This window comes from Passer domesticus, chromosome 4 (genome assembly GCF_036417665.1).
Source record: "Passer domesticus isolate bPasDom1 chromosome 4, bPasDom1.hap1, whole genome shotgun sequence".
NCBI classification, from domain to species: Eukaryota; Metazoa; Chordata; class Aves; order Passeriformes; family Passeridae; genus Passer; species Passer domesticus.
The window spans coordinates 42,919,174-42,938,065 of record NC_087477.1 but is presented as its reverse complement, the minus strand read 5'-3'; the positions used below and the strand labels follow the sequence as shown (position 1 = coordinate 42,938,065).

Sequence of the window (18,892 nt, the reverse complement as noted above, 5' to 3'; positions counted from 1 at the left end):
CTAATGGTATGAACTTGTTTTAATACAGCTGTTAGCACTGTTGACTTCATGTATGCCTCTGATATTTGATATATTTCACATCCATTCCTTCTGAAGTGGGCACAAAGACTTTCATCTTTATTAGTTTTAGGCCTGCAGCTTCAAAGATAGCAGAAACAGTTTCTGCTCTCCTCTTCCAATTTGGTACAATGAGAATCTTCCAAAGGCAAGTGTGCATTCCCATGAGCTGAGAGTATGTGATCACTTTAGCCTTCATCAGATTTGGCTGATTTCAAAATGAGATGATGACTTATTTTGTTATTACTCCTTTTAATTATTTTCTCACTTTCCCTTGTGCTATGAACTCCCTGGGTCTTACTGGTAGGTTTGCAGTTACTTCCAGAAGTGCACTTAGCAGTAATTAGACATACCATAAATATTAAAAGATTAGGATGAGATCCCCATCCAAGAAAAATCTTTTTTTTTTTTTTTTTTGAACAACAGTGTTAAATCTGAAAAGACATCACAGAACTACTTCTGCAGAACTGTAAGGTAACAAATAGTATTAAATGGTGGAAGAATTTATATTTTTTCACCAGTTCTTCAGTAAATGCCTGTATATGTATGCATGTAGTTTGCCTTTGCAACAATGCAACTCATAAGCCATCCTGCTCTTCATATAAGAATATTTAAATAGTTTAGGGGAAAGTTCTGTACATAGGAATTTTTAAAAATAATAATTCAAACCATCAGGTCTTTGTATTGGGTGTATCCTGCTGATAATCTAAAAAGAATTAGTCTAATTACTTTTAATAGAGTGAACTTTAATTCACTTTGAAATATACAAAATAATGAATTTGAAACCAGAATAAAGTTAGTACCCTATGAAGGAATGTATATCTCTTAGCAAGTCTGTATTTGTCAGATGTAAAAGAAAAGACATGTTTTAAAGCAGGATTTTTAGTGCTCATGGTCCTGCACTGTTCTTTGAACAGTAACACCTCAACTTAAAGGTTATTTTGAAAACTTTTCTCATTGCAGAGAATCCCCTAAACTTGCTGTGAAATCCACAGTCTCAGTTGCTTTCAGTTCTATACAAATAGGTGATACCATGAAATACCAATCCTCCTCTTTCTGCTTCTTTTGAAAACCTAAACCTAAGTGAGGTGAGTTTAAGACCTCTCTGGATTACAAAAATAATTCCTGACCCTTGCTTTTTTGAGCATCCTAAAAGAAATTGTATATAATGCCCATGTTTTTAAAGAATTTGAGGGAATACTGTTCTCAGAATCAAACTTCTTTATTTGGAGACTAAAAAAACAAATTTTGTTTAATTTAAAGTGCAACCAGCTAGAAATGAATCAGTTACTACCCTCAAATTAAGTCAGTGAGGAAGAAGTCTTAAAAGACTGAAATCAGCAATCAAGTCAGATTTGCTAGTGTGATAACATAACTTTTCTGCTTTTACAGAAGACCTGAAATATTTAAAACATGTTAATATACTGTTTCAAAAAACTCCAAAACAGCCAGGAACTGAAAAAGCAAGACCACCCTTACCTCCCCCAAATCCTAAACATTCTCAGTTGATTTTCATTCAGCAGTCTTTTGTTCTTTTTCAGCTTCATAGTGGAGGTAGTCAACATTTGGCATCTGGTGCTTTATTTTTCTTTATAGCAGTGATGCTTTGATGTGCAGATAATACTTTACCTGTGGCATATTATAATCTTAACTTCAAGATTTCAATTTCAAACAAAACATCTGCCATGGCACTTTGGACCTTTTTACTTTTTTTTTTTAATTGTGAAAGTTTTTAATAAAATAGACTGCTGCTAAGGTGCCTAGAAATGAGAAAAAATATAGCATGACTAAAAAATTCAGTAAGCTATTAATTAACAATCTTCAGGTTTGTCTTAAGCATTCTGCGTGTATGGAATTCTTTTTCATGCAATGCTATGGTGGACTGAGTAAACAACATTATGGACCATCAAAGTTTGTAGACACTGATACTGCTAAAATTCTGTAGAGGGAAACTGATTAGATATGAGAAATATTTACTTTCTTCTTCAGCCATCATGTGTAATATATATGTGTTTAGTTATTGCAGAGCATTTATCACCAAGTGATTCAGACATCCTATTAATTGCAATGCTGGATTAGATTAGGCATGTATTAATTGTTTTGTTCCTTTTAATTTACATGAAAGCGTAAGCTTGAGGGTTTGATATTCCTATGTTGTTTGTTTTGCAATTAATAGCTTCACCTATTAGTGTTGAAGCTGTTGATAAATGCCTTCTGTTGGGGATGCATTTGAATTCTTAGACATAAAATTGTAAATGAAGTGTGCATTGAGATGTGAACCTTTACAAAAGCTGTTCTCTTTCATATAGTGACTTGCTGCTATGCCCTGGAAAAATGCAGTGCCTTAAATATAAGACACAATTTCATTTAATTGAAATTACTATAGTTTTCTTCTATTTTAAAATATAAATAACTCTTACAATTACAGCACAGGGATTAACACTTGAGTCATTCTGTAGTGACTCCAAGTGTAACTAGGGGAAAATTATTTCAATTTACCTTCTCTTTGGTAAACAGAGTTCTGGCATTTAATTTCCTTCTTGTCTTGAGACTCATGTGATGTGATGTGAACTTTGAATTCAATTTGTCCAAACTGCTCTTAAAAAGTGCAGTTCTGCTTGTGCCTGTGAAATAAATAGTTCTACCTTTCTCCCCAAGAAGTTAGAATGGCAGTACAAACTGGCATCCAAAATGCCTTCCAAATGCGAGTGAAGAGACTGGAAAGTGGTTTCCATTAACTATCCTAACCTAGTTTACTGTCTACCTAGAAGAAACTATCAGGAAAGCAGGTCTTATTTATTGGTGGCAAATAGGTTTCCATCACACATCAGTGTTTGTTCTACCACTGAATCTTAAGGCAAAGCCTTTTTGTCCTGATTGAAGCCAATCTACTCGGACAGTCTTTGAGCTTCCCTGCTAAGGGTCTGCTTTCCTTTTATACTGTTTGCATGTTCTTCAGAACTACAGGGGCACTGCAACCAAAATGCATTTTAAGCATTAATTTCCCCCAACCCTCCCTTATGCCCATATGTCTCTGCTTTCAAAAAAATTTGAAGAATACTGAAGGGTAGTTTGGCAAGGGTTGAAGCTTCTAGAAAGGTAAAGTGACAGATCTGACTTCATTCTGATCCTGACTGACACTGAGGACAAGACTGTTGTGGAAAGTAGCATATTTCTCATGCTGGATTTCAAAATGAGCAGTGCTGATTGAGCAAATTATGTTAAAGGGCAGCATTGCCAAGACCCTTGGGGAGATCACTGACAGTTTAACAAGTTTTAAAGTTTTAAAACTTCTATAGTTTTTAAAGGGTTGACAAATGTGAAACTTATCTGAAACTAGGGAGATTGGAGTGACTTAAGAGTTTCAAATGTCACTTTTCATATCATAACTGTGAAGGTTTTTTCAGATGAACCTATATAGAGTTTTTTGATATTGGGTTAGGCATAACTGTCTGAGAAGATTTTTATATTAAAGACAGCAGAAAAAAGCATTAAATCATCCAGTGATAAAATCTTGAGCTTATTGTGTGAAAAAAATCCCAATTTGTGAACAAATAAAATCATAAATTAACATGGGAAATAAGGTGAACATTGACAGCTCTGGGGAGTAAAGTCTAAATCAGTGTGTCGATAGGTTTCTGAAGACTGCAGCACTGCATATATATTTTCAGTGGCATAAATTGACTGATGGTGACTTGGGCCCTGCTGTCAATCCTCCTTAAAGACACCTGCTATACTAGATTATCAAAAGTGTCTTTGAAGTGGTTTTTTACATTAAATACCATATGCCTATGGTATTTTATACCCACTAGCCTATGGGATACAGGTCTCTTATGGATGCTCCATTATGCCTTTATGGTCTTTGGAAAAATACAAAGATCCCAGGAAATTAAGGATAAATTGTTTGCAAATCTGATGTTTTTGTTCATCTGGCTTCCCTGAAGAGTAAGGACTGAATTTTCAGTTAGGCTCATACCACTTGCAATTACCTGAAAAGTGACAGTGTTTTACTTATTTAGAGAGAATGGCAAGAGTTCTCCCCCTGAAGCTGGAAAATCTCTCTGTCCTAAGAAAATTCTCATCATTTTGTCTAAATATCAGATTCTTGTAATTTTGGTCTGTCTGTAAAAAGAGATTCTGGTTTTCATGTATGCATATGTTCAATAGGCAGCAGGCTCAGAGATGCATGATAACAGAGTTGTAAAAAGTATTAGTTCTCCATATGGTGTTTTTATACTTTACAATACTGTCTCATTTTGTCCTTACAGATCAACAGACTGTCTGCTGGACTTGTCCTTCCTTTCTAAATTTCTTCTACACATGTAAATACTGTTAAGTGTTGCATGATTTAACCTTCCATTCAAAGACATTAGAAATGAATGCTTTAATTTTGATTTTGTACAGAGTTCTGTCTGCCTGAAGGACTTCCAGTTCAATATCAGTTGCATTGCATTCACCTCTGCAGATCTGTATTGATAGTACATGACTGCTTCCTGTGAAATTATCTTCTAGGGATCAAATTTTAATAAGGTGAAGACATCATATTATTCCAAAAGCTTTGTTTTAACAGGCTAACACTAGATAAAATATTTTTTTTGCTTAAATGGACATTAAAGGTGTAATGTTTTTGTGTCTCTGAATTTGGAAGTGTAGTGTAGTCTGGTTCAGAAAATACATAAAAAAGAGATGCCAAGTGATTTATTTATAATATTTTCTTTGTTTCTGTTGCCTTTTTAACACAAGAATATACTGCAGTTACATATTGTGTGTATGTGAGGTAAACCTGGGACAATTTTCAGCTGTTTTTTGGAGTTTCCAGTGGCAATGTCACTTCTGTACTGTTTTGCTTAGGGTCCTCTGCATTTTTGATAGTGAACTGGATGCCACATGGGCTTCATTCTTATAGTTACTCTTGCAGTGTAGGTAAAACTAGCCCTACATGTTCTGCATTCCTGCCTTCACTTGTAGTGCACAAACCCTTCAGTCTCTGGTTTCCTTTAATGTCCCCTCTTACAGGACTTCATCACTGTAATTTTCTGACTAAAAGCCTTTCCAGTAATGCTTTTCCATGTGGTCTTGGGCAGCACATTTTTTTTCAAACCTTAGACTACTACTGATGATCTTCATAAATGTTTGAATTGCTATATATATATAAAATGCTCTACTGTGTAAAGAATTAAAAAACCAAAATACATACAAATAGTAAAACAGTGCAAACAGCAAACCAAAGCATTTCAGGGCTGGTGTTTCTGAAGATTAGGGTGGTAGTTTTATCTTTTTTTTTTTCCTTTATCTTTCCACCTCTTGAAACATGATCAGTCTGGGATTATTTTTTTCATTCTGAATAATACCTAAAATGAGAGAGAGCTGTTTAACACATTCCGTATCCATAGAGTCTATTTATTCAGACTGAATTCCACATGGACCATGGATAATCTTTTTCCCAAATGTTTACTAGTATCTGCTCTTAACAAGTGCTGCACAATATAAACTGAAGGCACCATAAAGAAAATGGGCATAATAAAATTAAGCCTTGTTTTTCAGCAAAGTCTGACTTAAGATCAAGAAGTGCAAGTTTAAATGGTTTGGATTTTAAAGATTTTTTTTCTATAAAGGACATGAATCATGAATTTAAAAGCACATGATGAGATATAGCTAGTATTAAAAAATGAGCTACAATTAGGTTTTAATATATGGCATTGAAACTAATGCTTTTAACGGGGATGAAAGGAAATCCAGGTTCATTCACTGTTTTGTTGAAGTTATCTTCTTGCACTTGTAACCACTCTGTGCCATGCACAGTCTGGAAAATCAGGGTAATGCTGCTCTGTTCCCCTGTCCCTTCCTATCTCGGCTGGTATGTACAGCTTTTCGGGACAGACTGACTGATACTGTGTGGGCATGTGTGTGGTCTCCAGTACTAACAAAGCTAATTTTGGATGTAGCTTCTAAGCGCTGTTGTAATAAAATTGAAAACAAATTGGGAGCACTGGGCTCAAGCATTTATATGTGATGGTTTTTACATTCACTTGTGTTTCTGTTGTTGCTGTAGATACTATTTATAATTGTACTTCCTGTTGATGTTTGTTTGCATCAGAATTAAGTTATGTTTTTCAAAACTTTTCTAAATCAGTTCCCATAGGAAAAAAAGAAACAATTATTTTTAGTAACAGAATTGGAAAGATTACATATTTGAAAGTACTAATATTTCTCCCCCAAACCTCCCAAACACACAAGACTTTCAAAATACATTTTTTTTCTTCGTTATAAAGTAAATAAATAACTTTGTTATCTCTGAGTAGATATAAATATCTCCAGCTGGGCAAACCTTTTCCTGGTTAACTGTTTGTGTTTGCTTCCTCATCCCTCTCAGCATTAAATGTTCCTGCAGGTCTTTTCTACTGAGATTTTTCATGTAGAGCAAGTTGTACTTTTCCAAGGAGACTTACAGTTCCTTCTATCCCTCGCCATTTAATCATGTGTTTGTAAAAGCCTGGGTGAGTAACTTTCAAAAGCCTTTCCCTTCCCGAGTTGTTACCATTCAGGACCACCCATTTTACCTGTTCATTATTAAAGAAGACTGAACCTGATGTTCTAGCCTTCCATGGGATGAGGCTGAAAAATGGATCTGTCACTGCATACTGTTATGCTTTGCTTTAGCTTCAGCAGTTTTCAATTGAAATAATTTTGCAGAGAGGGCCTTTTGATTGGAGATTACGTAACATGCTTCCCCTTTCAGCAGGGGAAGAGAAAATAGGAAACAGAATACACAAAAAATATTGTGTGGCAGGTTGATACTCTGGAATATAGCAGAAAAGAAAAATATTAAGAGTGGTCTTGTTGCAGGAAGATGAGGAAGTCATGCAGAGCTCATGTGTTGAAGAGTGAAGGCCAGGTATTTAGGCTGATTGCATTTGTTGTCTGCCCTGCACACTGTTGATCATAATGCTGTTTACTATCTGCCAGTCCTTGTCATGGTTGGGGGAGTGATCTACTCAGAATGATGGTGTTTACCTTCTTTCCTTTTCCTCTCCTCTGTCTCGCTCTCTTTTCTACTTTCTCCATCTATTTAGTTGAGAATTTTGTTTTTGTCATCACACTTTCAAGTACTGCTTTGACAGTCAGAGACCATACCCCAAACTGAATTGTAAATCATTCAAAGTAAAAAAAAAAAAAAAAAAAAAAAAATTAAACTATAATATAATGCCTTTAAAACTTCTAAATCACCTTCTGCTGGACTTTTTACATCCTTTCCTCTTTATATTATTGCTCCTACAGGAAAAAAAAATCATAATCCTGGATTATTTTGATAAATATATTGATAGCATTGGTGGTAGGAAGAGGCCAGAATTTGCTTTCCTTCAGTGATGCCTCTTCTGTCTAAGATGACTCCAGTCACTCAAGCCAGAGGACAGAGACAGGGAGAAATCCTTGACTAGAAACTGTATTAGAAACTGTATGTTATGTGATGGTTTCTTACTTTATAATAATTTTACTAGGGAAAAAAAACCACTGAGACAAGAAAAAATGAAAAAAAAATCAAAAGGATGGGCTTGGTATTTATTTCATCCATAAGAGAAAAGAAGGATGTTTATGAAACTTCAATGCTAGTTTTTGTATTACAGACTAATTTGTTAATTTTTGAATGACCAGTATATGTATTTGTCTTATGAATACGCAATGTACTAATAATCCTATTTTTTTTCAGAATAAAGAAAACAGATCATATTATTATCAGTCTAATATAAAATAATTCTAGCAGTTTTATGTATTTAGCATAGATGGAATTCCTTTCATATTCAAGTCAGCAGGGGCTTTAACATATATGCCAGTGTAGCCAAGACTTTACCTGTGGACATTGGAATAAACGCTTATTGAAACAATAATTACATCTTTGAGCATGTGATAACAGCAAAAAGTTACCTCATCTAACATTTAGCAGTAGGAATTCTTTATCTTGGCTAAACTGTAGTATTTATCTAGTTTTAAATGATATTGAGAAGTTCAGGACCAAGACTGCCTTCCAAAAGAATTTGGTCTGAAAACAGAACTCAAAAGATGTTCCTTTTAATGCAAGAAGATTTACTGTGCAGGAAAAAAACAAACCCCTGCAACAACAACCAGTCAACCAACCAACCAACAAAAAAAACCCCAAAAAAACCCCACCAAAAAATCACCGCTGTTTAATTGCCATTCTGTTCTTTGAGCAGAAGCCAGAGTACTAGGCAAAGTGCTGGCAGAATACTTGAAGGTTATAAAGTATGAGCTTGTAAAGTAAAAGTATACATTCATTTCTGTTTCTTGATACAATTTGAAATCAAAAAAGGTTTGTTACTTTCTGATTAGTCATTATTATCTTCTGCAGGACATTAAATCACACAGCTGTGTGGAAACTTTATTAAATCTGTTACTGCAGTTCCATGCTCTGTCACCCATTGATGTCTTCCCCGCTCCACCCCTCTGTCCTCTCTTTCTTCCTTTTGTCCTTCCCTGTTGGGTCAGCTGCCAAAAATGAGGGTTCCCAAACATCAATTAGAGAACTTTCTCTTCTCTGCTCACTTCTGTGTTCAGTCCCTAATGTAATGTGAAAGGCAGAAAGACCTTTAGCCAGAAGTCAAATAGTGTGTGATATTCAGTGCCTAAGGTAACAGTACAAGTTTGAACGCAAAATACTAACTGAAGAAAAAAGGAATAGGTTAAATTGTAGGATTTAAAGAAAACAAATACAGTTCTTCTATACATTCATCTTGAGTTGTGTGAACTGGAATATTTTCACATCTTTCCAAGTGTGAGTTAAGTATGTGTCAGAGGGAGGAGTAATGTAAACAAAATGTAATATTTATCTTACATGTTCCTACTTTGTTAATTTATATCCATGTGATACTTTATAAATTGTATTTCTTAAATTTTCTGATTTGGGGTTACATGTAACTGTGCAAATTATCAGATTTCTAGTTCTAGTTAGATGTTGAATTTATTATGCTGTGATGTTGACAGATCACATGTATATTGTGTGTGTGTACTGTGGGTAATGTTCATCTCTCTTTCTAATTTCTTGCTAATGCTTGAAGAATCATGTCAAGATTTCAAATAGGTAGCTGTATCATAGAAGCAACTGAAAATGGAAAATTCACATAAGATCCGTCTCAAGAAAAGTATCCCAGAAAAGCTGCAGACCATATTGCTTAGGGAAGCTTTCTTAGGAGATACAGCAAGTCAGTATTAAGTTTTCTTTTTCTTAGTCATCATCAGCTGGAAAAGTTGATGATAAAAGCAAAGGCTGTGAGCCTCAAAAACACTTCTTGTGCAACCTGTGGAAAAATTTTGGAAGAGTAGTCTGCTTACTTAGTTAGGTTGAACATTGTCTGGATGGCCAGGCTTGAAGGCTCAGCTGGCTGGTGGCAGGTAGTGATGGACAGTGAGGAGTCTGGGTTTTTTTTGTCTGAGGAAGAGAAGGATGTGAGGCAGCCATAGTAGGCTGCCAATTGCCTGAAGAGCAGTTGAAGGGGATGGAAAAGTTAAACTCTTCCTGGTAGAAGGTACAGAGAAGGTACCAGAATGAATCCTGAAAAAAAACCCCAAAAAACCAAAAAAACCACCCCCACCAAAAACAACAACAAAAACAAATCCGCAAAACAAAAAGAAAAACCACCCCAAAAATGACAAAAAAGGACAACAAAAAATGACCTAAAACCCCCCCAAAACCTACAAACCAACCCCCCTTTACGCCCCAAAAAAACCCCAAACAAATAAACTAACAAAAAAATGCCCGCAAAACCAAAAAAAGAATCATGGCTAAAAAATTGCAGCTTGAGAGGATCAAATTTAATACTAGGAAAAAACATCTTTCCTAGAGAGGCAATGGAATAAGTTATCCCAAGGCACTGTGGAGTCTCCATGTGTGAGGGGCTTTGGGCATTGTCTAGAAATGCCGGCCTTCCAATGACTGAGCTGCTCTGGTGTGAGCAGGAGCTGTGACCTGAGCAGGAGCTGGGACTGGGGGTCTCCCAAGGTCTCTGCATAGCAGCATTTGTATGACTTTGAGTGACTTTGCCCTGATAGCCATTTCATGTGCAAACAATATAGAACAGAGGTATTTGTCTTCAATTTTCTGCTAATAACAGATGATCTTCCAGTTTTTCTTTTGTGCCTGGCAAAAGGAGTTAAATTTCTTTTGACTGTTGTATTTGAATAACAGCTAAGAAGTGCCTGGAGGGAACTGAATCAGAGACAGGACAGAAGGAGGTACCCCTGCATGGCTTGAGTTACTGCTTTTGAAAGCAGACTTATTGCTTGAAATTCTGGGGAAAGAGGAAGAAATATGTAATATTTTAAAGAATTTATTTTACAAAGTCTCAGTTTCTGTACAGATGGGCATGTTATAAAAATTATATGGGAATGCTGTCCGGAAATCCTTTCAATTAATTAAAAAGCCCTGTTTCCCTCTCAAGTTCTATGGTAATGACCAAATAGTTACTGGCACCTTTTGTTTCTCAGTTTTAAAACAGAAGATTCACAAACTGCAACACTTCTGTATATCTGAAAAATTTCTAATGTTTATTTGCAAGTATTTGGAGTTCAGAATTTTTTATGTTGGGATTTGGCTTTATTTCTTTTAAACAGTAATATGCACACATTAGCTAATGCTCTTTCTGAAGGCCTAAAGTTGTTCTTCATAATTTAGGGCTATCAGATGAAATTAACCAAATAATATATATAAAGACTGTGTGATTAGCAGTACTATTGATTAACAACTGTGATTAGTTGTCCTTTGGTGGAAAATGTGTAGTTTTAACAAAAGGATTTAAAAACTAATTTTTCCAGTCCTGTTTGGCCGATTAAGTGAATCAGTGCCAAGGTCATTATTCCATCCATGGTGCTCCTCTCTTCCTCTGCAGTTCCTCTTCTATCTCCTGAACTGTATGCAATTTGTCTGAGTTCTAACCATGACCTTTGCTAAAATGCAGAGATTACAATGTACTAAGAAAGAGGTATTTGCTATATTTAAAAAGTGTCAGCACTGATCTTTGTGAAATGTGTTGTGCCCATGGGGGAAGAGACTTACTTTGAAGTAGGCAGGAATGAGCTTGTCTAGTTGGTGGGTTTAATTTCAGTTTACAGTGGCATCTACTGATCTGTTTGGTGATACTGTGGTTTTTCATCTGCATTACTACATGGGTGGAAGGGTTAGGCACTGCTCTGCTTTTAGAATGCCTGGAATCTTGTAATTTTCAGGGGCAGACTTTCTGCACTGATGGATGTATAAATCTGGTGATAGCATCGTGTACCACATCAAAGACGACTGCGGCGACTCATTCTTCAACTTCAGGCTATGTTAAGTGTGTCGTCCTTTCCTAATAAGTGTAACCGTGTCATATCTCTGGGTCAACTCAGGGATTTTTCCTGTCTAGTTTGACTCATTTCCAGGACTTTCTCCTGAAGATGATCTCAGTTGCTCATCATCTGTTGAAGCTTTTTACTGAAGATGCAAATGCATTGTTCTGGTCCTTGTCTGTCTCCATTTTCCCAGTTGTCTCCTGGCTGAGATGTTGCCTTGTCTACCTCAGTCTTTACCTAAACTGATGCTTCAGAGTTTTTCAATACTGTTTTTTACAGTAATAATTTTTTTTTTGTCCTAGTGGAGGGACATCAGGATGAGTATGGGGAAGATGGTTGTTCATAGAAAGGCAGACAGCCCACAGCAGCTATGTATATAGATTTGGAGTTCTGCAGCTGGCTGCTGTAAATTTAAGTGAGCTTCTTACTGCCTTTTTAGTGTAACTTGGACTGATTTATACCTAAAATAAAGCCAGGAATTGCAAGGTCATTCCACAAAGATCAAAAACTATAGTCTCATTTCAGCCATGCAAAGGTAGCTGTGCTTTTCACAGTCTACTCAAAAGCAATTTTCAGACCATGCATGAACTAAGTAGACAAAGGTTAGAGTTTTGAGGTACACTGGTACAAATTTAGTAGAACAGATAAAAAGGAATATTGCAGCTTATCTGAATAGAAATAACAAGCTTCATTCTCCAGTGACAGCAATTACTTGCCTTTGTAGTCATACAAAATAATTCTTTTGTAAGAGAAGAAATTCCACTGTGAGAAAGCAAATATTTGAAATGGAGCAAGTGGTGTGTGTGGAAATTTGATATGTTCATGTAACACTGTTGTGTGTAAAGCAAATAGATATTTTTTCCATTACAAATGGGGGAGCTTGAAGGTACTGGAGATGCAGTTCACCAAATAATAGATATGTCTTCATTCCTTTCCCCTTTTTTATTGACTTTTCAGTCATGATATCCCTGGACTATTTACAGTCCTTACTTGCAGTTCTGTTGTTATCAGTGCCCTGATGATGCAAAAGAAAACATTTTTTAATATGTTGTGAAATATATCATGGTTTGTAATTCTGTTTGTGTTTTTAGGGACAAAAAGTACCACTAAGTATAATGTGATCAGACACCACACTTTGACATGTTTATCTGAAATGGTGGTCCTTTGAATGCCTTGGAAATAGCACTCTAGTGCACTAATCTCTGGGAAAGTAATTTTTATTATTGTTGGCTCCTGTGTATAGCAAGCAGCTCTCAGCTGACAGACTGTACATTATAGAAAAATGTTTGTGACTCAGCTAACAAAAACCCAATGAAGTACCTAAATTAGGAATTCTGGTTTTGTGCCTTTTTTTCTTATTACTGCATGCTGTCCTCTCTTACTGCAGTCAGTCCTTTGCAAGTGTGTGTGGATGTTGGCAAGAACACACTTCATTAGCTTGATGTAAGCAGCCATTCTTCTTAAAAGAAAATTTACCATTTTCATACCAAAAGTAGAAAGTACAAGTCCAGAATAATAGAAGGCAAAGAGTTTAAATTATATTTAAGTATAGACTGATTCTTTTAAAATAGCAATGCAGTATCTGTGGTCTTCTTTTCTTGCACTATATTAATTTAGCTTTTGACATTTATATATGGCTATATTGAGGTATACAATTGCAGAGTGTGGTTTCATAGTATATTGAAGTATGTCTGTGTTTTATAAATTCAAATGAATGTTCATCAGAATGCTGTTTATAAAGAAAAGTCAGAAAAATAAGGTAGAATATCTATCTGGAAAAAAAAAGAATAGCTGAAAACAAAGGAATATAAAATCTCCTGTATAAAACTAGGACCTTTTTTTGTTACAAATTTATTAATAGCTACCTCTGAGAACACCTATAATTTCCCAAGTGAAATACCAATCTGACAATATACAGGTTTTAGAAAAACTTTTGTCTTATTGTAAGGACTTTTCAAGCAGAAATTCTTGCCAGATAAAGAAAAGCAAACAGAACAAAAGCGTCTTTATCTGTGCATACTATACTGGCACTTTGGGGAAAGGGGAAGGAATGAGTATTGATGCCTCTGTTTTCTGTCCTTCCTGTAGGTGTGCAGGACCCTCACCATGAGAAGATAATTACTGTGACTACTAATGGGAGTATTCACAGCCCCAAGTTTCCACACACATACCCACGCAACACTGTGCTAGTGTGGAGATTAGTAGCACTTGATGAAAATGTATGGATACAGCTTACTTTTGATGAAAGATTTGGGCTTGAGGACCCAGAAGATGACATTTGCAAGTAAGTTACTTTCCCTTTCACTTAGGAAATTCTGAAAGGAGGTGATTGGAGATGAAGAAAAAAAGTACTGCTTGAGTTTTGCAAAAATCAACACTTGCATGTTAATTTATATATAAAACGCATCTTTTAAAGTTTGGTTTATGATTTGCTTTTATAGTGCTAGAGGAGGTTTTCATGCTTGAAAGTTCTGGCATGCTCCTATTTTTCCTTTTGCATTCAGTACCTCGGCCATAGATATATTACAACAGAAAAATGTGACATATTTAATCTCCCTCTCAAGTGAAAGTTTTGACATCAGAGAAAATATTATTGACAGAATGTTAGAATGATGAATGTCTAATTTTTGCAGAGTAAATTTTGGTGAGTAAGTTGCCTGAAGCAGAATTCAGGTCATGACAAAAAGTACTACACCGCTGTTTAAGACACCCCCACACAATACTCTACAATATTTTAATGGCCTTAAGTTGTCAAGTTATCTATGAAAAACAGCACTTAAAGTACTGTGCTAATTGACATTCTTCAGTGGTACTGGTTTTTTCCTGACTTCAGTAAGCATCTGCATGCTCAGTCACTGGCAAAGGTTTCTGTAGGACTTGTGGGGTCTGTTTCCTTCCATGACTCTCAGCTGAAGGCTTTGTAATTTGGGAGAGAAACAGTTGTGACATAACAGGCATCAGCACAGATGTAGTTCTGAACCAAGCTGTGTGGTTGATAAAGTTTTGGGTGTTTTGTGAGGCAGTAGGACTGACATTTCCTGTGGGAGGGTGAAAGAGGAGACATCCTAAACTCTTGTATCCTATATCTGTCTGTTATCTCAGCAACACATCATAAAAAGTCCTGATGTGTGAATAGTGGTATGTTGTCTGCACTTTTCAGTAAATTAAATAAAATGTGTCATTTAAATGGCATTTTCTCCTTTGATACCTTCCTGGAGAAGTACTCCACACAAGATTTTTGTTTCAAAATAATTTTTTGGGGTTTTTTTTTTGTTTTTTTTCTGGTTTGATTTTTATTGTTGTGTACATCATACATGCATTTGACTTGATACTTGTTTTCAGTTTTTTAAATTGACTGTTATTCCATTGGTTTGTATGAACCTTTAATAACAATTTTGAACTCTTTAGAGGTTATTTTTGCACTTATTCTTAATTTGGGAAAAGGTGTTTATAACAGATAAATATCTCTTTCTCAGAATTCTAAAGCAAGTAATTACCAAGGCCATATCAGTACTATACTACATACTAATGACTATAAACACAGGTTTGCTTGAATGAGTGCACTCCCTTTGCACAATAAGTCTTTTCTTCAAGTAAAAACTTAGCTTGCTTTTTCTTTTCTTTGCATATGGCAGAGTGAAGTGGCAAGTGAAAGAAAATCCAGGTAGGGTGACTCATTCATCCACTTGCAAAAAGAGAAGTAAGATAAGTTAAAATATTTTATAATATTATGACTAGAATAGTATTTTAATTGTGAGTAGATTTATTTTAGGTAAATAATGTGCTGAATACAAAGGACTGACAAATTAAGAAACAGTAACAAGTCACTTATAATCTTCACTCAGTTGGAATCTTACCATGCTTGTAATTGTTCAGGGATACCAGGAAGTTGTATGACTGCAATTCCTGATATGTGTCCTACTGAAAAAATACTGGGCTTTTTGGTTTGGAAGATTAAAAAGAGAGCTATATTTATCTCTGGAAAAGATTTATATTTTTGATTTTAACTCCAGGATTCCTCTGGACTTCGATTTCAGTAGCAAGTTCAGTAAAGGAAGAGAAATTGCAGCTTGTTTGATGTAAAGGGAGTGTAAATAACTAACAAATTGAGGAAATAACTAAGAGACAGATTAAATATGTAAAATAATTCTACACACGTCAAGTTACAAGTTACCTGAATAATATCTCTTTACGAGTTGTGTCTTGCATTTCTTACCCTTAGATTTCCTAATAAAAATATTTATACTTCTTCCAATACTTTCTGTAGAAAAACTAGGGATTTTTTATGGACTACATCCCACAGAATTTATTACTGTACTGTGCTTCTGACATCTTGAAACACACAAATCAGTATTGCTCATGTAGTGTGCTCAACGATTTCTCCAAAAGCAAGTTTGTATGACAAAGGATATGAAACATCACATGAAGTTGAATCTATTATAATTCTATACCTTTAGCTTTGACATATGACTGAAATGAAGTAAAAACTGCAGCCAGGAAACATTAGATTTTCTATGTGTACAGTGTGTATCAGGATATCATTTTCTCCCTTCTGTGGTGTCTGAGACAACCTCATGAGTTACTTGCTGTGCTCATTGTCACAGTTCTTAGTCTCTCTACCTGTTTAAGCTGCTCATTCTGGGTAATACCAGAATTTTCTCCATCATCTCTGCAGACCGTGGTGCCCTGTGGTGTCAGCTCATAGGGCCAATGAGAGAATATTCTGGAGTATAACAGCTTAAGATAATTAGCAGTTATAACAGCTTAAGCTACATAGCAGTTTTTGCATCTCATAGTAATTCAAATATTGCTCATAATTTGGAGAAAAATTAAACTCAAATATATCCAGTTGTACAAGTGGTTTTTTGTTTAACATAGTTCTATAACAGGAATACAATAGTAGTGGTGACTAAAAAATGTCATAGATGCATCCTGAAGCTATGGCAAGTTTTTTCCTGTATCTGACCTTGGATTTTTTCAAAGTCAATTCTGACGTTTCAGGCTATTCAGTGAAGTCTTTTCATCTATAGCAAATATCATATTTTACAGATATTTTTCAGGTACCACTCTAGGTTCTGCTTCAAATATTTTCCCAAATGCAAATCCAAGTGATCCTACATGGCTTTTTTTTTTTTTTTTCCACTCGGTTTTAACTTGCCATTCAACTTAGAGTATTTACTAAGGTAGCAAATTTGCATTACAAAAAGTTCTATGTTAAGGCGAGCCCTTCTGACTCAGCCTCACCTGTATTCACGTGCACATTCTGCTAATTCTCAACAGTGTTAAGCATGATTACACAGTAATTTTAAATTACAGGACTTTTAGAACAAAATTCTGGCATTTTGCCTGTATTTAACCAGGTGATTTTCATCCTGGTTTTACAATGGTGATGTACTTGAAATTCAAGCACATCATATTTCCATTCCTTTAAAAATAGTCAATGTTTTTTGTTTTTTGGGTTTTTTTTCACAACAGTTCTACTTCATCTGCACTTCATCCTTCCTATGGACAAAATGTTAAGAATCCCACTGTGTCCTTTCCAAAGTGAACACAAACTCCACTTTTTTTGGAAACTAGATCCATACATATATCTAGAAGAGATGTAGGTTATTTGGTTGACAGTAGGGATGTATAAATCTCTGCAATATTATGGTAACTTCAGTTTCATACACTGTGTTTGATTTCAGTTGTGACTTACAAAAGAAAAATATTGCAAGCAAAATAATCCTCCTTCAAACCAACCAAACAGAAAGGAGAAGGATGTAACTCTTGGGTGTTTTGTGCAGTACTGTTTACATGATAAAAGTGGCAGTGAATTTCTAGCATTCATTGGGAATTTGGATTGCATATGCCTGCCCTTTCTGATGAAACGAAAATGTAGTTTTTCTGCTGTTGATATGGTAGCTGATTTGACAGGTCATTATTTTCATGATCGTAGCCCTCAATCCTGTTTTAATCCTAAAGCCATTAGACTCCTGTGCCAGACAGCTCCTATTGCCAGGGAGCTGCCATAACTCTTCTTGACCAAAACCTGACTTCTGCTCAGCTGTTGCTTGTTGTTCAAATTTGTTGCTTTCTGTCAATAAGAACATGAAGTGATAACAGCTTTATGATTAACTCCTCTGTGACAGGAAGACATAGATTTAGCTTTCTTCCAGCAAGAGCACAGATATTACACTTGATCTTGAAGGGAAGTCTGATGATGTGAGTTGGTCAGAGCATTAAAATGCAAGGCAAAAATAGGAAAGGGAAAGGAAAGAATCTTCTTTCTCTCTCCCTGTGCATGGAATGGCCCTAGTTGTTCATCTGAGCAGTGGTTGCAGCTGTTCTTTCTAATCATCTGATGATTACAGTCTGACTTTTATTATATATAATAAAACACAAAAATGTGTCACAAATCCAAAGTGCAATTACTGTAGATAAGGTGATAAGGATGAAATGCACAAGTAAAAGGCTGTGGAACTAACTGATAGTAGAATAATAAATACCATTTTAGCAACATCTTCATTTTAGGATTGTTACACTAATTTCCAACTCTCTTTATCCCTCTAATAATTTAAATTATCAACTATAGTTTGTTTAGCTGCTAAAAGCAGCTGCAGATGTGAGTCTGTTCATTTACATGTATAAGTAAAGCATTAACCTATAATGTTTTGAAAGAGATTTAAAAGCTCGTCTACTTGATATGTGTATTTTGTGGAACTTTTTCCTACATAAAATTAGTTAAGCTGAAGGCAGCCATCAATGCTATCATAGGGTAAAATCTGTGCGACTTGTTTTTCCTCTTCCTGTCAAAGTCAATACTTAATTTTTGAATCCTGAGAATATTCTTCCTCTGAGGACTCTTAGGATGATGCTTTATTATTCAGTGCCACATGTGTTAAATTCACTACCTCCCCTTTCCATGTTTCCCTTGGCTACTTTCCTTCACTGCAGGTCTGTTGTGACTGAGCTATTGCCTTCCATTCATGGAACATCAATGGGATGTTCTGGGATAGAAGCTGTAATCCAGACTGTTAGGAAATTGTTTATAAGAATTAAAGAATTAGAAGATTTGGCTTAGTCTGACAACACTGAACAAGGTGTATTAAAGAGGAAACATACAGACACCGTCTTTCATCTGTGACTATGACAAAAGAAAATGTTTGCTTAGCAGTCTTTTATGGTTTTTTTTGCATAATTTGTTTCAAATGGATGCTAGAGAGTGATAATTTACACTAAACACAAAAACACTGAACATTTTCTTGCATAATTTTCCAGACAACTTTCTGTGTAATATAAACACAATGAGTTACTTACACTATGTGGAACTTTGTTTCTTGTTATTATTACAATGTCTAATATGTGGAGTAAAATATGCATACATAACAGTTACTCTCTAATGCTTCAGTAAAAAAGACAACAGAAATTTTGCTTCTGTTATGCTCTTTTGTATGGAAGCACCTTGCAGCATCAAGAGAGTGCATGCATGAAAGGATAATGTCAGCATCATTTTCTT

The 18,892-nt window shown here is 35.4% G+C and overlaps 1 protein-coding gene across 1 annotated transcript in view; it reads left to right on the top strand.

Annotated features, from left to right (window-relative positions):
- Positions 1 to 18,892, top strand: part of PDGFC (platelet derived growth factor C) — a 119,574-nt gene that overhangs the window by 55,382 nt on the left and 45,300 nt on the right. Inside the window, exon 2 of the mRNA XM_064417488.1 lies at positions 13,483 to 13,678. Coding sequence (XP_064273558.1) covers positions 13,483 to 13,678 — 196 coding nt within the window. The remainder of the gene's footprint in view (positions 1 to 13,482; positions 13,679 to 18,892) is intronic.